General features: G+C 61.9%; 1 protein-coding gene across 1 annotated transcript in view; it reads right to left on the reverse strand.

Annotated features, from left to right (window-relative positions):
• The window catches only part of PRDM16 (PR/SET domain 16), a 311,746-nt gene that overhangs the window by 136,202 nt on the left and 153,747 nt on the right, over positions 1 to 21,797 (reverse strand). Inside the window, exon 3 of the mRNA XM_072975567.1 lies at positions 19,807 to 19,857. Within this exon, the coding sequence (XP_072831668.1) occupies positions 19,807 to 19,857 (51 nt within the window). The remainder of the gene's footprint in view (positions 1 to 19,806; positions 19,858 to 21,797) is intronic.

Raw genomic sequence — 21,797 nt, forward strand, 5'->3', positions numbered from 1 at the left:
GGCAATGTGTCCCAACCTGGCCAGCCCTGGTCACACGGGGCACACGGAGCTGCTGGGCACACGGGGCACCTCTGGGCTGGGGGCTGGTCTCGTTACACGGGGCCACAGCCCTCACATGCCTGGTCCAGCCTGTTCAGCCCGTGAGACAGGGAGCAGGGGTGGAGTGTGTGCGGAGAGGTCTGAGGAGGCTTGGGGTGGGCAGGTCTAGGGGACAGAGGACAGGAGGAGCTGGGAACCCCAGGACTCCTGAGGACTCGTGGCTGGGCCACTTCCTTCTGCCCAGGGGCAGCAATGGGCAGACCCAGGCCAAGGCGAAGCCAGGCTCGGTCAGCCTCGGAGGCAGGAGTACCCTCTCCCTGGCACGCAGGTCCACCTCCCGCTGACCGTGACGGGCAGTCTGGCCCCAGCACCGGAGCTGAGAGACACAGGCCAGGTTCTGTGCAGTCCCGGCCGGCGGTTCCGCCTGCTGGCCTCCGTCTCCAGCCCGTTCTGTGGGTGGCGAAGTGATTTACGGCCCCAGGCCGTTCTGCGCCCGGGGCTTCCTGGCAGCAGGAGCTGAGCCTGGCCGGCCCCGGCTGGCGGTGGGGCTTGGGTGCCCATGCCTCTCGCTGGTGCAGCTCCCGGGGGCTCCTGTTTTGTGGTCATTCTTGGAGTTGGTCGGCAGTGACTGGAGAGTGAATTCTTTGCCCTAGACGTCTGGCGGTCGCCGTTCTCCAAGGCCACGCGCTGTCGCGGTGTCTCGTGCCGGTGCCTCCAGGGCCCAGAGGAGCCCTCCCACTGGGGGTGTGGCTGGGGGAGGCAGCCTCCACAACCTGGGGGACACTTTCAGCTCCTGGCACGGAAGGATTGGCCCTTTGAGCCTGACCTTGCGATTTCCAGGACCCCAGAGGGGCCTGGCTGCCCGGCCGCTGCCCGGCGGGGCTGGCAGGGCTAGAGGGACTGCCGGGCAGGCAGCAAGGCCATGCAGTCGCCTCCCCTAGGCCCACGGCTCGAGCCCCTCCGCCCACCACCAGCTGCTCCGCTCCCTTGCGCCATCTCGCAGCTTGTCACAAACTTGGACTTAGTGTTTCTGTTTCCTGCCTAAAAAGTGAGAATCAGGCCGAAGCCCCCGTCTCTGGGATCCCATCTCCGAAGTGTGTAGCAGAGCCCGATGGGCCTGGTCGCTGGGAAAGGCTGCTGGTGGGTGGGGGCCTTCAGTGGGTCACAGGGCCTCTGCTCCTCGCAGGGCGGCCTCCAGCACCAGGACGTTTGCACATCTAGAGGAGGTCCCAGTAGCGTAGTTTCCCTCCAGCAGGAGGCAATGCCCCCGGCCGGCCAGCCTCCTGCTGGAACCGGGGTGAAGCTAGAGATGGAAGCAGAGCTGAGACTGGACCTGGAGGGTGGAGTCTCCCCTCCCTCTGGGGAGGCTGAAGGCCTGGACCAGGTCATCGCTGATGGCCCTGCACCTTCCGTGTCCTTGAAATATTAGTGTTCCAGTGTCCTGGTGGGCTTTTGGGCCAGGGTTGGAGGTGAAAGGCCCACCTTGGAGGCCCCATGGTGCCCACGTTCTGCCTCCACCCTGTTCGTCGTCTTCGGGAAGCTGAGCCCGAAGGTTGGAGGCCGTGGTTCTGCTGCGGGCTACGGATGGATCTTCCGTTCCTTCAAGTTGACTTTGGCAGTGAAGGGAGAGGCCCTCTTTGACCAGCCCCAGGTCATCAGAGCCTCAGGGCCACCCGCCTCCCAGGGCTGTCCCCCCGCCCGCAGCCACACATCCCTGGTGGGGCTCCTCCCCTCCACAGCCCTCCCTCCGCTGATACCCCACATAACGGTACTCTTTTAAATGAACGTGTTAATTCTCTTGACTCTGCTGTAATTTCTCCCCGTAGTCTATTAATTAAGGGGTCACGATCCGAGAGCATGTTTACCCAATAAGCTTTCTTTTTTAATTATCCTAATTGCTTGGAGATTGACAAAGACTCCGCTCTTCTCCCTCCCTGGTGGATTAGCCGAGGACAGACACATTTGTACACGTGCGCCCCACCCGACACTGGCTGAGGGGCTGGGCCTGCGTCCACAGTGGGGTCAGGGGCTCCAGGTGGCCCGCTCCTGGCCAGGCCGCCGGAACCCGTGGCCAAGGGGCTGGCAGGCTCACACCCGGGGCCTGCTCCCCGCATGATCGCACACGTGTGAGAAGGGGAGCCTCGGTGGATGACGGTTTGAGGGCCTGGGGTCTGGACCAGCAGGGGTGTGGGTGCTGGCTGGGTGGGTGCTAGAGTCAGGGCCAGTCAGCCTGCTGTCACGTCGTCCATGAGCCGCAGGCAGACCTGGCCCCTGGCTGAGCAGGACCTGAACCGACAGCTTGGCCTCCTTGTGGGGCTTGCTTAGGACCGGCGTCAAGGTCCTTCTTCCTACGAGTGAGTGGGGCTTCCTGTGGGCCAGGCCGGGCCTCACCTCCACACTCCCCCTCACTGATGGAGGGGCTGGTACCCTACTCCGCCCCGTCTACAGAAGGGGGAACAGCAGCCCAGGGGTCAGTGGGGTGGGTGGCCCTTCAGCCACTCTGAGAAGCCCGTTCTCATCCCGAGCAGCTCTAAGTCAAAGCACGCGGACACCAGACTGCAAAATGGGGCGGCCGCCGGGCAACCAGTCTGGTGGCTCCCCCGTAAGTTACACCAGCTCACACCGGGCCCAGCAGGTCCACCCCCAGGGGTCTGCCAGGGAGGACTGAAAGCGGGCTCAGACGGACACCGGAACGCGCACGTCCACGGCCGTGCCCGTCACAGCAGCAAAGGTGCAGCAGAGGTGCCCTCCGTGGCCCGGCGGGGAGGACAGTGGTCCATCCGCGCAGTGGGATACTGCTCGGCCCCAGAAAGGAATGTGGGACTGACACAGGCCACGAGGTGGGCGAGCCTCGGAAACACGGCCGGGCGTGAAAGCACACAGACACGAGGGCACAGGTGCGACTACATTTAGACGAAGCGTCTGGAACCGGCAAATGCGGATGGAGACACAGGCCCGTCCGTGCCGTGGGCGGTGGTGGTGGGGCGGCTGCTGGGGACACAGGTCTCCTTGAGGCTCACGAAAATGCCCGGAACCAGGTAGCGGTGGTGCCCGCACATCCTCACGAGCGTAATAAATGCCAGGAAATTGTTCACTTTCAAAGAATTAATTTGTGTATTTTGTAAATTTCATCTCAACCGAAAAGAGAAGGGGAGAGGGCAGCCCACTCTCGGTCCAATCCCTCACTTCTCTCCAAAGGGGGCTGCCCGGCTCCCGCGGAGGCCCCGGGGTCGGGGGTGGAGATCGGCCCAGTCCGCCGAGGGAAGCGGAGGGACGGGAGGAGGGGCGCCGCGCGCCGTGCCTGAGGTCTGTCGGGGGTGGGGGTGCTGCTGTCCTCTCCGGGCGTCCGGCTGGGCCGGGCAGGCCCGCTCATTCCCTGCAAGTTTACGTCTCTTTAATAAAGATTAAGATGTCAGAGGGCCAGCCTTGCACAAAATCCCACTTTTATTAAGTTCTCATTACCAGCTGAAGGGCGAAGCCCGTTTCTGAGCTTCTGAAGCAGCAAGAAGAAAATCGTTATTAAATATGCGTTTATGGCGACCGGAGCTCGTGGTGGCTCTTGCTGACTAAGCGAATGGGCCGCAGGCCTCCCTGGCTGGACTTGAGGCGATGGGGCCTGGTGGAAAGAGGGACCAGGTGGCCTGCCCTGGGCTTGGCCCACGGGCGCGGGGGCACCGGGGGAGGCCGGGGCTTGGCTGGCTGGGCCAAGCAGGCTCAGCGTGAGGGTGAGCAGGTCCCAGAGAGCAGAGGGCCTGGGTCCTGGCCAGACGCGGGTCCTGGGGGCCTCATCGGCACTGACCGCACGGTGCGTCCCTCCAGCTGGGGCTTGTGTCCTCTCCCCATTACCCACCCGCAGCTCCCACCCCTGCCTCCAGGAAGAACCCCACCGTCCGCTGTTCCAGGCGGCCCCCAGGGCGAGGCTTCGGAGCAAGGTGTCACAGAGCCGCTGTCATTTCAGGGGCCCTCAGACCAGAAGCGGGTCCTGCTGACTTCAACCCCTCCTCCCCTTCCCAGGACCTCAGCGGGGTCCCCTGGACCACAGGTCCCGCACCTGTCTTCTCCTCCTGGGAACCTGGGCGGGGCCGGCCTTCCTCCCTCCACAGAACGCTCCCTCCATCCTGGGCAGGCCCTCCTGGGACCAGACCCCAAGCCTCTCCGCCCCACCAGGCCGCCGGCCAGCGAGCCCAGCAGCTCTCAGCCCCACCGGATGCGACACCCCTTCAGCTCCCATCCCACTTTCCACTCCGTCCTGCTGCCCCGCCCCCTCGCCCCGCACTTTGCTCCGGCCAGGCCGGGGGTCAGCTCACAAGGTCCCCAGGCTACAGTCAGCTCTGCCCCGCCTTCCTCATCACCCTCCACACTCCACACGTGCCTGGGTTCTGCCGGCCTCTCCTCCCCGCTGGTCTCAGCTCCAGGGCTGCAGGGCTCCCCACCAGCCCTGCCCATGCTGGTACTCCCTGGGGGCCACCCCAGCCCCAGGGTCCCTGCCCTCAGAGATCACATCCAACTGCCCACCAGACGCCCTCTGGGACGTCGACGGCACATCTCGGATGTCAGGTGGACCAGGTCAACTCCCCCCTCCACCCGCCCCTCTCCCGCTCCTGCCCTGGCTTGCCCGCTCCTGGCACCCCAAAGCTGTCCCAGCCTCCTCGCGTTCATGTGCTGACGCCTCTCCCCCCAAAATACCCCAAACACACGGCTTTCATCATCTCCCTGCCCCTCCCTTGACCCCCTGAACGCCTGCCCCTCTGAGCGCCCTGACCCAGGGTGCACTGGACCTCCAGCCCCCTCCTTGCACTCTGGTGTCCTCGAGCTGCTGTTCGCTCCACCTGGAACGCGCTCAGCTCTGCCCTCCCAGGTCGCTCCTTGGCCTCCGGGACCTCTCCAACGCCGCCCCCCAGAGGCCTCACGGACACCCCAGCCACGCCCGGGCCACACGGCTCCTGCCTGCTGTCTCTGCGGCCAACGCTTCTGGTCATGGTTACTGCCCACGTTCTCATGGCTTTGAACTTGGGTTTTGCTGGCCTCTGCAATGGCGTTGCAGGCTGGACGTCTATGTCCCCCCAGAATACGTATGCCGAAGCCCTCACCCCCACTGTGGTGGCGTTTGGAGGTGGGGCCTTTGGGAGGTGATGGGGGTCGGGTGAGGTCAGGCGGGTGGGGCCCAGATGAGATCAGCGTCCTGAGGAGGGAACAGAGAGCTTGGTCCCCGCCCGCCCCCCGCCCCGTGCCACATGAGGACTCAGAGAAGACGAGAAGAGAGGCCGCACTGGGCGCAGACTCCTGGACGTCCAGCCTCCAAAACTGCCGGAGCGAAATGTCTGTTGTCTGAGCCGCCTGGTTGGCGGCACCCCTGTTAGAACATCCCGAGCAGAAGAAGGTGGACAGGAGGGTGCGCCGCGGGGCGGGGGCGGATGGGTCACAGCCGAGGGGCCGCCGCGGCAGGCGGGCGACCTCCAGCTCAGCCACTTGGGAGCTGTGGGCAAAGTCCTGACCGCCTGGTGCCTGGAACCCCCGTCTGCAGAGCAGAGTCATCTGCCCTGGGGCGGGAATCGGGTCAGGACAACAGCAGGAAGCGCGTGCTGGGGTCGTGCAGGGATGGCGTGGGCGCAGAGGAGGCCCCAGCAGATGGTCCCCTGAACCCGTGAATGAAGGAACAGATGCTGCCCCCCGCCGGCCTCTGCCGTCTGACCAGCGCCCGCCGGCCTCTGCTGTCTGACCAGCGCCCACTTCTCCAAAGGATGTTGGCGACTTCTCCCTGTTTCTTATTTAAGGAGTTGCCTCCTTCACCACTGGTCTTGTCCAGGCAGCCTTTCTGAGGAGTGAAGCCTGGGGTTTGCCAGGCAAGTGGCTGCCACCCAGAGGGAACATGAGCCGTGTCTGCCGGGTGCCGTGGGGGGACACGAGGGCACCTTGGGGGTCTCGGGGCACATTCTGCAACGGGTGGAAGTGCTGGGACCCTCTGTGGGCTGTGCTCTGGCTGGTGCCTCTGGGGGCCCCATGGGTGGAGCCGGGGCAGGTGGCTCAAGCCCGGGGACAGAGGCCCAGTGGCCAGGTGGCGGCCACGCTCCGAGACTGCGGTCCCCGGGCCGGCCGGCACCCATGGCGGTGGGAACAGCTCCCCCACTGTCCGACAGGTGGTCCCGTTTGGCCCGGAGGCCCCGCAGGAGAGCAGCGCTCCCAGCATACCTGGGATTGTCCCGGGATTCCAGCCTGAACCTTGTTCTCCCACCCCCAGGACAAGGCCAGCAGCAAAGCTGGGGGGAGGAGAGACCGGGCCTCAGATGCCATCAGATCATCATGCTGGTCCAGGTTCTTGGACTGGCCTTCGCCTCCCTGGGCCTTTGATGCAACTGAAAACCAGACAGAAGACGTTCCAGTGCCTGGAGACACACCCAGGGGGAGCTCAGGGGTCACCCCCAGGGACCGAGCGAGGCCAGGCTCCACGGGGATGGTCGAGTCCGGAGGTGGAGCGGGTGCTGACCGCGGCTGAGCAGAGGCCGCGCCCAGAGGAGCCGCTGTGCTGGCCAGGCCCCTACGGCCTGGGGGGCATCCTTCTGTACACAGAGCCAGTTGTATGCCCCACGCTGCATGGGCAGGTGGGCTCCTCCGGGACAGAGGCTCGTTCTCAAGGAGGGCAGAGGGCGTCACCGGCGGCCGCCCGGAGAGTGTGGACGACTCCGCGCTGCCGTTGACGGGGGACCAGCCCAGCACGCACCCCTGCTGTCTGCTGCTGTCACTTCGGTCACTTTAGGGCTTCACTGCATTGCTCCCCCACCCCTTGTGTGCTGAGGGCTTGTCTCTGTGGGTTCTCTGCAAGCCCTACACCTTCCTCCTTCCTCAGGACCCTCAGCAGGGGGCGACTTCATCTCCGGTGTGGGGGACGAGGTGGCCGGATGCAGGTGGGGACACGGGGGAGGCTCCGTCCCGGACTTCCGGGTCCACATTGCCTCCGTGGTTCTGTCCAGACCCTGTAAGACCGCGGCTCCTCCTGGCTGGCTCTGCCTCGTTGAAAGCCATCAAGTCACCCGCGGGTGCTGACCCTGGGCTCCCTCGTGCTAACTGAGGGAGTCCCGGGACTTCCAGGTCCAGGCACCCGCCACGTCGGCGCCGTCCACTGATGGAGCAAACAGATCCTGGTCTGTCGAGGAGACTCATGACGTGTTGCTAAGAGCACGGAGCCTGATGACCCAGGTTTAGACCCCGGCTCTAACCTCAGAGCTGTGCAGCACTGTGTCGGTTACTGACCCTCTCTGTGCCTCGTTCCCTCACCTGCAGAATGGGCTCCTGCTTGCGTGTTGGCCCCGTAGCCAGCCTTCTGTAGCAGGTGTAAGTGTCTGAAGAAACACCAGCCCAACACCCGCTCACACTTTCAGTCTTTCCCTGGAAAACAGCGTGCGCGGGAGCGAGCCTTCGATTCAGCCTGGGGCAGGCAGGCAGGCGGCTTGGAAGGGGAAAGGGGTAGAGGCTGTGCACGTTATCCCATGTCGTCCTGCCGCCTCATGGCCCAGAGCAGCAGCCCGACAGGCTCCCTTTCACCAAGAAGCCAAGGAAGCTGCAGCCCTGACCCACTGCCCGCTGAGCAAACCCGCCCCTTGGGGACGGTTCTGAGCCGGGACTGGAGTGGCTGAGAAGGAAAGGCCAGCTCTCCCAGGCTGCCTCGTCAACGGGGGCGGCCAGGCTGTCACAGCCCCGAGCCTCTGCGTGTCACCTGCAGAGGCAGACGCGTCACCTGGGAGTCTGGCCCCAGGGGCGCCCGAGCAGGTCCCCCCACCAGGCGCGGAGTGTGGGTGGGCGGGGGCTGTCCTGTGTGCCGTCCCCGCCCGGCCGGCGCTCAATAGCCGGCGCTCGGGGCCCTGTTTACCAGGGCGGGAGAGAGGGCCTCTCGCTGCTGAGCAAACAGACTTTCCAAAGGCCTCTGCTTTCTCACCCGTCCAGCTTTCCAAACCCACATTATGAATTGGCGGGCTTATCAGAAGGGCCGTCTGGCAGTTAAAAGATGTTTCCACGCATTGTGCGGCTGCATGGAAACCAAGTCATGTCAGCCCCGAGGACAAAGGAACCCAAGGGTTTGAAACGCAAAAATATTTTGACCCGGCTACATCATTTTTCAAAGGAAAAAAGTAATTCACGGCTCACAATTCACTTGCTATCTCGCAGGAAGTCCTGTATTTCTTATTAACTCCCCGAGGCCCGCTCCTCCGGGTGAGAGGTCAGCGCCGAGGGCCGGCGTGTGAGGGGCATTTACGGCTTCTCTTTCCGTCTCTTCCTGTTGTTTTTTCTTTCAGTGCCGGCTCCTGTTTTTGCGAGGTACTCGCCACCGAGCTGCTCCGTGCCTTATCTCCAGGGTCCTTCCAGACCAGGAACTCAAGCCGGGCACAGGGTGTTTGCCCTGCATTGCCAGGTCGGAAACCAGGGCCCCGAGAGGGTAAGCGACTTGCCCCGGGTCACACCCACTGACGGCGGAGCCAGAACCGGAGATCCTGCGGTCTGATCCCTCTGGGGATGTCCTCTCCAGGGCTCTCGGGTTCCCTCGTGGACTGATGGTGCCTGGTGGAACCGCAGGGGCTCATCACCAGCACCATCATCATTATCATCGTCAGCGTCATCGCCATCACTGTTACGTCCATCAGCATCATCACCATGACAACCATCCTCATCACAAGCACCACCATCCTCACCTCCATCACCATCATGTCCATCACCTTTGTCATCCTCACCACCACCATCACCATCATGTCCATCACCACCTTCCCAATCGCCATCACTACCCTCATCTCCATCTCCTTCATCTTCACCATCATCTCCATCAGCATCATCACCATGACAACCATCCTCATCACAAGCACCACCATCCTCATCTCCATCACCTTCATCTTCACCGTCACAAACATCTGCATCACAGTCACCACTGTCATCATCTCCATCACCGACATCATCTCCATCACCACCATCATCTCCATCACCATCTCCCTGGTCTCGCTCTGAGCCCTCTGCAGGTGCCTGGTGCTATCTTAAGTGTGCTTTGCCCACAGCAACTCATACAATCACTGACAACTTTGGGGCAGGAACCATTATCATCTACATTTTATAGATGAGGAAATTGAGGTGCTGAGAAGATAATGACGTCCTCTGACAGAGTCCTTTGCCTTTCAAGAAGTTTTCCTGCCACCAAATCCACACCCGACCCCAGCTCCTACTAAGCGCTGTAGACAGCCCTCCCTGTGGCTACTGGAGCGGCGTGGAGGAGGCTGGGCAGAGAGGCAGCCTGTGGGGTCAGGCTGAGCAAAGTCCCCGACAGCCTCTGAAGCCTTGTCTGGGGGCCCGGCTCCCAGAAGCACAGGAAAGGGGACAGCTCAGCAAGTGCCCCCGTGGCAGGGCAGGGCAGGGCAGGGCAGGGCAGGGCAGGCCTGGCTCATGCAGCCAAGGCTGTCTCTCCCTGTAGGAACAGCGGACAGTTTCCCCCGAGCATGCGATGTAGAAGAGGGGCGGCGACACAGACTCCCCTCCTGCCGTGTCGTCGGGGCTCCTGAGGAGGCGCACAACATGTCATGTGGGGAAACCGGGGGCCCGGAGAGGGGCGAGGGCTTCGAGGGGGATGGCAGTGACACTTCGGGGGCCCAAAGGTGATTATGAAAGAAGAGCCACGGGTGTTTAATAAGGGAGCGGGGTGAGGGGCACACGAGCAGCGCCTGCTGCGCGAACGGGAGGGAAGGCTGGATGCAGCAGGACGACCAGTAAGACCAACCAGAGCCGCGGCGGGAGCCAGCCCCGGCGGGGGCGGGGGCGGGGGCGCACCTGGCACCTGGCTCGGGGGTCACACGCTTCCCATCCAGACACCAAGGCAGGCGGACAGCCCCGGAGGGTGAGCCGCGGGCTGGCCTGCAAAACGTCTTGCTCCCCCAGCCCTGGGCCTTCTGTGGGAGCAGGTTCGCCAGGCACCTTAGGTGGGTGGGCTCACCTGTCTGAGCCCCAGGGAAGAGGAGCAGCTGTCTGGTGGGGCGGCTGTGAGGCCCCTGAACTCTCCAGCTGAGACCGAAGCGCATGGGACACAGCAGTCTGTCTCCTGAGTCTCCCTAAGTCCTGGCCCCAGAGTGGCCTGACTTTGTTTACGAAAGATACAGTCACTGTGCCCCGGGCACAGGCCTGTCCTCCTCGCCCACGAGGCACCTGGCGCTGAGCCCCGTCCTGGGACCTGCCGGTCAGCACCGCCCCGGACCCTCCTCCTGGGGGAGCTTCGAGAGACACAGGCCTCCAGTGGGGCCGGTCCTGCCTCCCGGAAGCTGCACGCGGGCAGACCCGGGACAAAGATGCCCATCGGCCCCTGTGTGGCCGCCAATCCAGACCTTCCCGAGGGCAAACTTGATGTTTTTCTCCACCTTCCTGGTTCCCTTTTATTCTGCCTCTGCACTTCTCGTCCAAAACAGAAACACAAAGGGAGGAAATCTATTCAAAATTCCTCCTCCTCGTTTCATTTTTGCAGCTCTCCAGGGTGCCCACGTTTCAGACTCTCTTCCGATAATTATCTGCCCTTTCGGGGCCTCGGTAACCCAGAGCCTGGGGTTTGGGCAGCAAGAAGAAAGCTTCGGCCTGGCGACGGCACCCGGGGCGTCCCCGTCACACTGAGAGCCATGGGCACCCCGGCCCCGTGCGCCCGGCGCGGGTCTGAGAAGTAGATTTTTATTATTGTTATTATTTTCTCTCTGACTCTCTCTACTCTCAGCTGATCCATGATGAACACCACATCAGACTCTTTCTATGCGATCGTTTTCCATCCCTGACAACGCAAACATTTCTGTGGCTAATACTCTGAATCTTGGCCATTGCTGAGAAGTAACAGAGGCGAGGTTCCCAAGCGAAATAATAAGTCTTGCCTTTTATGACGTGATTTATCAACCCTCTACTGGAGAAACATCTCGCGAACGGGGCGGAAGACCCCTCGGCCAACACGGCCCCGGCGGATGGAAGCGGGTGCCGGCTAGAAGGACGCATCTTGTTAGCGCAGGAACGCCGGTGCCGCAGGAGGAGGTGCCATTCATTCAAAGGAGGAAATACTGTTGAGAAAACAGTGTGCTCACACCACATCTGTGTGGTTAAGAATCCCACTCTTTCAAATCGATTCGCTTTCCTCACGATTTCCCCATCTACGACACAGGACGCAAAGGAGGAGCTGCCCAGAAAAAGGCTCCTTGGAATCACCGACCCGCGGGGACGGAGCCAAGCACATGTGACGGGGGGGCACTTCTGCCCGAAATGAGCAGAGCAAACAGCACAAGGGCCCTTGGAGGCTTGCCTGCCACCAGGAGCACCATCTGACCTGGAACGTTGCAGTTGGGCGTCTCCAGGGAAACGGGGGCACTGAGGACAAAGGCTGCAGCCCATCCACGCAGGTGACCGAGTCTCAGGACATGAACCGCCGGGGCAGAGGCCTGGTGGGACTCAGCCTTGTGTCTCCAGCACCTGGGGCAGCGTCCTGCACACAGTAGGCGCTCGGTAAATATTTGTTAACTGGTGAGTGAGTGAATGAAGGGTGTTTTAAGACTACGCAGGACCAGACAAAGCACCGGGCATTCCCTAAACGCATCAGTCAGGGAGAGCGAGGTTGTGCTCCAGTAACAAACGGCTCCAAAACGCAGAGGCCTGAGCAAAGCGGCGTTTCCCTGCACGCCCAGTGCGACTCGCGGGGCGGCTCCGCGTAATCACCTCGGCATCTACCCGGGACTTTCTGGCTGCCGTGTCCGAGGGCAGAGAGCGCTGGAGGAGCGACCTGCGTCTCTCACAGCCACTGGCCAGACGTCTTACCCAGCCTTGGGGTGGGCAGAAGGCCCACCCCACCCCCGCCCCACCCCGAAGGCACAGTCAGACCCTTGGGTGGACAGCGGACAGCGACCGCACGAAGGAGAAGCAGGGGCCCTGGACCGCACGCAGGGAGCTCACAATCCAGCACAAGGCGTGCTCCCCGTCGACTGCCCACGACCGCCGCCCTGTCAGCGTCCTTCACCACTCACAGTGTTGCCAGGGGCCAGGAATTACACAAGCACTCTACATGAGGTGACATAGTTCATGACTGCAATACCCACGAAGACGTTAATTTTTTAAAGTCGCCTATTATTTCGCTGCAAAGAATGTTGCTGTTAATTTTGGTGCATTTCCTTCCAGCCTTTCCGTGTATGAATGTCCTTGTGTGTGCATGTGTATTTCACAGAAGGTGTGTGTGTTTATTATGTGCCACTTTCTGAAATCCCTTTTTAAAATAAAGGAACAGCCTGCATTTTTCAGAGCAGTCTTGGGTTTATGGAAACTCGCGTGGCAAGTACAGAGAGGTCCTGTACCCCACCCCTGCCCGCCCCTCCCGGCTTCCACCGTAAGGACCATCTTGCGTTACTGTGGCCACTTGCTACAGCTGATCGCTCTTGGTGAGTGATAAATACGCAATGGCCTGTACCCACCAGGAAGCATCGCACACAGGAGTTTCACTGCCCTAAAAATCCTGAGCTCTCCCGTTCATCCCGCCCCATGACTGCCGGCGACCACCGAGCTGCCTACTTCTGCACAGCTTTGTCTTTCCCAGAGTCTCACAGAGGGAATCATATAGTATGGAGCCTTCTCAGACTGGCTCGCTCCACTCAGTCCCGTGGACCTGAAGCTCCTCCACGGCTCTCCGTGCCTTGAGAGTGAAGCTTTTTTCCTAATATTTATTTATCTGTTTACTTTACTGAAGTAGAGCCGATTTGCAATGCTGCGTGAGTTTCTGGGGTCCAGCCCCGTGATTCAGTTATGCATACACACATACATTCTTTCTCAGAATCTTTCCCGCCGTGGGTTGTCACGAGCTGCTGAGCGTGGCTCCCTGTGCGGCCCAGCAGGCCCCTGCTGTTTACCTGCTGCACATACAGCAGTGTGAATCTGCCAATCCCAGACTCGCAGTCTACCCCTCCACCGACCCTCCCCCGGGTAACCACAGGTTTGTTCCCCACGTCTCTGGGTCTGTTTCTGAGTCATAAGTAAGTCTACCCCTGTGCTTTTTCAGATGCCACGCACAAATGACATCGTCCGGTGCTTTTCTTTGTCTGTCCGACTTCACTCGGGACCATCAGCCCCAGGTCTGTCCAGGCTGGACCTACTTTCTGACGCTGGCGACGCCAGCACCTCTTTCCCGGGGTCAGGTGGGTTGGTGGGGTCCTGCCGACCTGGGCCGCTGCGTCACTCACCAGTCTCATCGCCAGCACAGGCGGCCAGGCCTGTTCTGGTCTCACTGGCGGATGTAGGGTCTCTGGGACCCCTCCCAGCGAAGGGACCCAGGACACCGCCCGCGCCTAACCCGGCATCACTCCCCCTGGCAGCTCTGCACCAAAGGCCAGAGCCCCCCCCACCGAGGATGAGCGGGTCACCCTTAAAGGTCAGGGGCACCCAAGAAACCCACGGCAAGGGGGCGGGGCGGAGGCAGGCTGCAGGAGGGCGATAAGAAGCGCGCTTGCCTTGCTTTTCCCTCCACGTGCACAGTGTCCCTGCGTTGCCATGGGCTCTGTTCTCTTCCCGTACACCTCAGGTGGTTCTCCTGACTTCAGCTTGTCACCTGGGAACCGGCCGTGTGCCAGCTCCAGTGCCACCTCTTCCAGGAAGCCCACTGCCCTGGCCCCGCCGGCCCCTCCCACCAGCCAAGGCTGAGCGCTGGTCAGTGCCCAGCGGCGGCGTGAGTGCAGAAGCTGCTCTGGGGGTTGCCACAGAGGCTGGAGGCTCAGGGTCAGGCGCCGTCAGGCCCCACGGGGACCCTCCCCACGCACACCTGGGCCACACACGCAGGAAGCCAGTGCCACACCGCAGGGGAGTCAGGGACCTGCCAAATCCCCAAGCCCGGCGCAGGCGCCTGCCAGGCAGCAGCCGGCTTCTCAGGCAGGTGGAGCGGACTCGGCCTTCCCCGAGTCTCCGCCTGCCAGCCAGCCGGGCCTCGAGGGCAGCCCCCGCGGGGAGGATGCGGCCCTTCAAGCTCCCGCACGGTCCTGGGCCAGGAGAAGCAATGGGAGGTTCTGCTCCCCACTCTCAGGACCGAGGGCCCACCCAGGGTCCTGCCTGGAAACTGCATGACTGCAGGCACACAGCCTGGCCCCCCAAGACCTTCATGGGGACACCAGCAGAGGCGTGAGGGGACCTCAGGAAGCCGGCCCTTCCTGGAGGCCTGGGCATTCCACCGGCACCCCGAGAGAGAAGCGGGCACTGCTGGAGGTGACCGTGTGCGGGAGGGGCCCCAAGGGGCCACAGCACCCACGTGGGCGGCCTTTTCCCTGGAGAGGGACGGGCCAGCTTGATGCCATGTGTGTAAAACCAGAAGCTGGCCTTACGCTCAGAGCGAAGATAAGCGCCCAGATGGCCCGATGGCAGGGCCTGCAGAGCAGGGGGCCCTGTGGCTGTCCCTGCGCGCGGGAGGGGAGAGGCCGCGCCCCCACGCCAGTGACACCGGCTGCTGCCTGCCAAGCAGGGACGCGAAGGAGGCCTCGAGCTGATATATTTTTCTCCCCTAATAGTGCGGCGCAATTTAATTAACTCTCCATCGCACCCACCTGAAGATGACGGGGTTTATGGACACCACCATCTGGCCCTTACAAAGCCGCTAATGTAGACAGTAAATCCTCGCCATTACTCGGTGGCTGCAGAGGCGAGCTCTCCCGGCCACCTTCCTGAGCACCGTCCGCGTGGGCCGCCAGGACACCCCGAGGTGCTGGGGCGGCCACCACGCTTGTGACCTCCGTCCCGCTGCAGGTGGCGATGTTGCCACCTCGGAGTCAGGTGTCTGCCGCGGGGCCTGGCTCCCTTTCCCACGGCCGGGCCCCCAGCGCAACATCGGCCCGCGTCCCATGCCAGCAACAGCGGCCACAGTGCCCGGGCCCACTCAGCAGCCTGGTGCCCGGCGCTGCGCCCAGCCTCCACCCGTTCGGTGCCTGGGGCCTTCAGGCGCTGGGGGCCCTGATTACCTCCCTGTTTGCAGGGGAGGAAACAGGAACGCCGAAGTTCAAGTTCAAGGCCTAGGGCCTCACCAGCCAGGGCAGAGCCTGGTTCAGAGGGCGGGGGTTGGGCTGGGCAGGGCCGGTGGACCCAGCCCGGCCTCCCTGGGTCTCTGGTGAGGACAAAGCTTACTTTCCGTGTGATGCACGTTCTCAAGTTCTGAATCCGTTCTTTGAAATGGTGACGTTTGTCTGCCCTGGCTTAAGGGTGAAGTTTGGGCAAAAGGGTCAACAGGGCGGGGGAGGGCCTGACCACAGAGGGGAGTCCCCGTGTCGCCTGCTCCCACGCGCCCACAGGAACTGCTGCTAGACCCCGAGGAGGGGGCCCTGCCTGCCGGGTGGGCTCTGGACCCCGCGCCCCCCCAGGACCTCCACCCCAGACTGCAGCCCGGCGGCCTTTCAGGCGTTTCCACGAGGGACGCTTCCGTGTGAGAAAGGAAACCTCATTTGTCGCTTTCTCACCAGCAAAACAGAGGAAAGCCCCACCTCTTTCCTCCCACCCGCCCAGCGAGGGTCTCAGGCTCAGGTGGGCCCACTAGGGCCGGCGCGGCCAAGACGAGGCCCTCCGCAGACACGCAGGTCTGCGGGAGGCACTTCCTCACTGCGCAGGAGCCAGTCACCTGCCGTCTGCCAGCTTGATCTGATGGTTTACGCTGATCTCAGAGGTCCTCGGGGGCGGGTGGGGGGAGTCAAGTCAGCTCCGTTGGCAGGGGCAAAATGCAAAAGGGTTGCGTTTATAACACTGTCACCCCGCCAGGCGCTGCCCATACTCACCCCTCGTCACAGGACGGCTGTTGGCCCATTAATCACCCTTATCTGCTTGGGAAGGGGCCGCAGCGCCACCCGCCCTCCCGCCCCCGGGCAAGTTCAGGCCCTGCGAGGTGGCCGGAGGGCAGAGTCCACCCGGGGCGCTGAGGTGGAGGGAACCTGAACTTCCAGGCTGCGGCTCCTCCCTCAGGCCTGATTTTCTGCCCTCGGCATCTGAGCCACCAGAGTCGGGCCTAAGGGCCTCTTCAGATGAGCAGCTGCAGTTGTGGAAAGGAGGCCTGAGGGAGGGGCAAGAGCCAGGCTCGAGGCTGGTCCCCAGGCGGCCGCCGGGGGTCCCCAGGGCCACCGGCCCGGAGCTGTCGCGGGAAGGGGACCGGCAGGGGCGGTGCTCTCCGACTTTCCGCGTCTTGGCCCCGTTACACCTCTCCACTCTGCAGCCTTTGATTCAGCAAAATCAAGGATGCAAACTTCTTAGGAGCACTTAGTTTCCATGGCAGCCGAGGCTGACCCCAACATCACTGTTCTCAGGAGGGGACTGACTTTGCTGTGTGTCCATTCACTGAATTAATGGACTCCCGGTTCTTTTATCAGCAGCCCCGGACAAAGGAAAGGGAGGCACGTCTCCGGAGGGCTTTCAGACACTGTCCAGCCTTTGTCCGGGGCTTTACTGGAACGAAGCGAGTCTATTCAGCCTGAGATTATCAAAATCAACTCAGCGCTGTCTCCGAGGCAGCTAAACACACTTTGATTTCATAAAGACATAACCGATCTCACATGCAAATTATTAATTGGCAGGGCCGGGCTCTTAGGGCGGGGGGCTCTGCTGTGACTTTCCCGGAGTAAAGCGCCTTGTAGGTACGCTGCAGCACCTTGGCGGCCCCTGAGTGTTGCTGGCGGGGAGGGAAAGAGGAAAAGCAAAGATTTCCAACAACTAACCTCGCCGACACAAGCAAACCACGGCAGGGACAACCATGCTTGCTCTGGTCCCCGTGAGACCAGCTGGCCGCCACGCGCGCTCACGGCTCCTTGTCCTCCAGGGGAAAAGTAATGCAAAGGAAATAAACCACAGAAGGCGACACCGATCACAGACGCCTGGGTCCGCGGTGTGTGCTGAGCTTAACTGGCCCGTGAGGCCAGGACTCGGCCCCGAGCCTTCAAGGCACAGCTGGCTGCAGCCTCGCTTAGAGCTCGGGGAGCTGTGCAGGCTTCTCAAGTCGCTGCTGCACAAAAGACACGCGGAGGCTGCCCGTCCGAGTCCACTCCCACCCCCTGGCGCTCCCCCGGCTTCCCGGCTCATCCTTCAGCGGCCGCCCAGCCGCCCTGGGGGGCCCCAGGAGACGGGGGCGCCCGTTCCCAGAGGCATTTTGTCAGTGGGACAGGCTGTGGTCCTAACATCCAAATAATCATTTCACAAATTATCATAATTATCAATCAATCACCCTGCTTGGACAACGCCAGGCGAAGCTATCAGATGACTTTCATGACCTGTAGCATTTTGTACGTAATAACAGGGAGAGATTTATGGAAACATCACGTTCCGTCCTCAGCACCAGGGCTTTGTGAACTCAATTTATTTCTGAGTCTCCTTCGAAGCCTCGGGCCTCCCCACCCCTGGCCTGCCGCGCGTGCTGGGCCGGCCACGGTCTGTGAAGCGTCTGAAGGGGCACCTTCCCGGGCTCCGATCCCAGCCCCACTGATGCGAATTCCCTGATGGATTTATGTGTTGGAGGCGCGGAGGCGGCGCGGGCAGAGAAAGAGGGAGACGAAAGAGAAATAAAAGAAGAAAGGTCACTTCCCTCCGCGTACTGTATTAACACGTCCTTCCTTTTCAAGACGGTCAAAGAAAACAAGATAAAGCAAGACAATGGGGCGGCCGCTGGGGGCCTGGGGCTTCCCCTTCCGTATCGCCAAAGAGATTGAATCAAAATTCTTTCAGCAGATACCATCTCCCCGGGTGGACTACACTCTTGTTAACGGATAAATTCAAGCCCTCCAGAAAGTCAAAGAATAAATTTAAGCCTTTTGCCAAATGTCTATCCTATTGGATTTTGATAAGACGGCCATTGAGCCTTATAATGTCTTCCATCCATTTTCAGCAGGCCCTTAACACGGCTCTTTATTTGTCCCCAAAGCCTCTTCGCCCGGCCTTTTTATTACAGGCTCCGGCGGGCTCTCCAGGGAGCCAGGCGACCCGAGTGATGGATGGACAACTCACTAGATTATCTCCCACAGATGTTTGCTCTCCAGGAGCCCCGGGCTTCCCCTCTAAGTAAACAGAGACTAAATAGAGTCAGTCTGATGGGCGAGCAGTCCCAGGGGTCCCGGCACGGAGGGCGAGGCAGCGGACCTCAGACAAAGTGACTTTGGGGGACAAGCAGGTGCAGCCGGGGCGCACACCTGGGTGAGCGGGCACAGTCTCAGTGCCACCAGAGCGCGGGGCAGTGCAGCGCACCTGCGGGGGAGCCGCAGGGACAGGGGCCGTGGCAGGCGCACAGGGAGGAGGAGGACTCGGGAACGCAGAGACTGGAGCGGGGTGGCGGCGGAGAGTGACGCGGGCTGTGTGGTTCAGCAGGGAACACAGGGGAGACCAGGACGGGAGGGATGGCGGGGTGCAGGGGGGCTGGGGGGTCTGGACGGTACTCAGGGGCAGGGCGCCCTTGTCTCAGCGTCTGCTCAGACAAAAGGGTCCCACCAGGGCCAGACGCAGATCACCGTTACGAAGACGAACGAGGTCAGAGGGTCACCCCTGCCAGAGGTCACCCTTTCAGGAGGTCACCACAGGGTCAGACGACGTCCCCCATTGCACGGATTTCTCCAGAATCTTGTCTCTGGGGTTGAACTTGGTGAGAAGGGCAGGCCCCCTTCCCTTACACACAGGTCCCCCCAGACACAAGTTCCCCCAGACACCTAACCATCCAGCCAGGCGCAGGAGGGAGCTCACAAAGTTTGGCAGAACCAACAAATTGCTTCCTTTTCACTTCCAGGCCTAAAAAGGAACCTTCAGGGTGACAGGAAGGCAAACTAATGGTGTCCCTGAGCCCCCACCCCCAGGAGAGAGGGCAGCACCCCCATGAGCGCAGCTCCGGGCAGGCACTGACACCGAGGCGGCAGCACCTGCCACGTGGGAGCGCGGGGCTGACCCGCGACCCTGCCGCCTGGCCGTGCTCCTGCCGCGGCCCGGCAGCGCGGGGGCTCTGGCTCGCTCCGCTTAGTCTAGGTGGCGCTTTGAAGCCTTGACGCCTGGAGAGAAAATGCTGTTCTAATTCTGCTGGAAGATCCAAAACCCCGCAGCAGCTGTGGGGTGTGTGTGTCTGTACGTGTCCGCGTGCACGTGTGTCTGGTGTGCACGTGCGTGTGCGTGGACGGCCCGAATTCTCTAGACGCCGAGCTCTGTCTGAGGAATGGCCTCTGGGTTTTGGAGCCGATTTCTGCGCCCGATCCCCCTGCTGGCCGAGGAGCCCGCAGCGTGCACGCGCAGGAACATGCCTGCCGTGAGCGTGTGCTCGCCCCTGCAGATGTGTGCATTTTTCTGGGTCTGGTTCACTCTCGGGACCTGTTAGAGCCAATGTTTGTCAGCCCGCTCGCATCCATCGCCAGGCGACGGCGCCCACGTCGACACTGCCTTTCACCTGGCGGTCCGCTCACTGAGCGCCACGCCTGAGCCCTGCGAGGAGGCTGAGACCAGCGAAAGGCTTTGCTGAGTCTGCCGCCCGTAGTGTCTTTTCCGCTCTAGATTCTTTCCTGCGAGTACCCGGTGAAGGCAGGCAAATAAACGCAGCCTGTGCCTCTCCTTTCCACGCGCCTGCCGCGGGTACGTGGCTCGCCTGGTCCCCCGAGCTCAGGTGGCTCCGAGACGGGAGCCCCCACCTGCCCACCGTGAGGACAGCAGCCCCCGGCCGCTCGGGAAACGCCGCTCTGCGCGCGCTCGACCGGCCTCGGTCACGCCGCCCCAGGGGGCGCCCAGCGACGGAGGCGAGAAGGGTCAAGCCGGCTCTCCTACCTTCTGGATGCAGCCCTCCTGCGACGACACCTCCCCGTCCGTCAGCATTTGCTGCAAAACAATTTGGAAAGGGGTTGTTAGTGTCTGACAAAGTGCAGTTCTCAAGTCCTACGTCGTGGGGGTGGCAGACGTCCTCCGAGATGGTGAGGGTGGGGCTAGCGGCCTCTCCGCAGCGTGAACCAAAGCCCTCTTGAGAACAGGGGTCCTTGGCCTCCCCGTTTGCTGCACAGGGACGTTGTCCTCCGGGAAGGCAGCTGGGCCCTTGTAGGGACAGAGCCACCTCGTGTGGCTCAGCCTCGTCCCATAGTGACTGGGAACAGGCCCACTCGTGGGGGCCTGAGTGCCCACCCCACATATTGTTAGCAACGGTGCGATGGGGCCACGGAGACGCTGGACTCCTCTGACAGCCTCTGTTACTTCCGAGTTCTGCCGTGACCGAGTGGCCTGTATTTGGAGGTGACTGGGCGTGTGTGCTGTGCCGCCCGCAGGGGAGCAGGAAGACGCACTGCCCGGCCTGCGTGGGGCTCACAGCCCAGTGTGGGAGACAGAGCTCAGGGGAGCAAGCGGGCTCAGCCCGGGACTCGGCCACACCAGCCACAGGGAGAGACGTGGTGGAGGCCAGAGCAGAGGGCAGAGGTCAGCTGCATCCCTGCACTGCTGCCTGAGGCCAGGCCGTGGGTGGGGAAGGGGCAGGGGACAGGAGACGGACAGGCAGGGAGGGGAGCTGACACCATCTGTTGGGTTCTGCTGTTTTGGAAAATCAGAGGTGGCACCATTTCTAGCTTGTTCTTTACCCCTGATCCCTGGGAAAGGGACATTTCTCTGTGGGTTTTGGAGGAGGCTTCTCAAAGGAAATCAGGCCAAGGCAGAGAAGCAGTGGCTTCAGCGTCACGCATGTGCCAAGGGTACGCCCCTCCCCCAGCAGTGGGCAGTGGGCCGTGCAGGATGCCTGCTCTCCCCCTGCCCAGGTACACTGGCTTGGGACAGTGAGGAAAGAACGTGCCAGCCATCCTGGATCTTTCTTCCACCAGACTGTTTCAACTCAGAGCTTTCCTTGGCTCAGCTCTGGAGAGATGTAGCATTTTGCCTGGCTGGCGTCTCCTAAAAACCAGCAAGTTCCACTCCAGAGGGGTGGCACTTCAGCGACAGGTCCCAGAGCACTCTCTGAGCTAAGCAAGCCGACAAATTAGCTGTGTAAAGGGGTTTTCCCTTCTGGATCACAAGTGCGGTGCACAGACATGGAGACACACGGCCGTGTCATTTCCATAGGAAGAGAAACCAAGGCGGAACCTAGTATTTGAAAAATGAAATGAGACGTGGAGTCAAATCCAGCGGCCTTGTTTCTCCTCCTCTTAAAACGACACGATTGTCTTTTCAAATGACAAGCGTGGAGGAGAGTGCCCGCCAGTGCCCACGCAGGCCGGGTCAGCGGGCCCGGATGCTGAGTTCCAAAACGCTGGCGGAGCTGCCCGGGCTCAGCTGTAATAACAGTAAGTCATATTTTTAAATGTTGAGAATTCTAACCAATTGGGGATTTTATGTTTCTTTTAATAGATTCTGAAATTGTGGCTTGGAATGCGACTAGCAGCGAAAACAGAGAACGAGGCAGGAGAGGGACCAACAGAGACACTAGGAAGGTCTCCCAGGGAGAGACCCGGTCTCCAGGTGCGCGGTCCCTGCCGGGCCTGGGCTGGACAGGCCGTGGGGGAGACGAGGTGCCCTCAGACGCTGGGGGCTGAGCTCTGCAGCAGACGGGCTGCCCCCTTGCCTGTCTGATTTTCACTCTCAAACCCAGAGCCAAGAGGGCTGGCCGGAGGCTCAGTCAGTGCCGGGACAGGAGGCGAGAGATCCCAGGAAAACCTGCAGTGCCCGGGAGGGGCCGTGCTCCCCAGGAGGGGACCGTGCTCCCCAGGAGGGGAGGGGCTGCGCTCCCCAGGAGGGGCCGTGCTCCCCAGGAGGCAGACAGGCCCCTCTCCCTGGACACAGTCACT

The sequence above is a fragment of the Vicugna pacos genome, chromosome 13 (assembly GCF_048564905.1).
Source record: "Vicugna pacos chromosome 13, VicPac4, whole genome shotgun sequence".
NCBI classification, from domain to species: Eukaryota; Metazoa; Chordata; class Mammalia; order Artiodactyla; family Camelidae; genus Vicugna; species Vicugna pacos.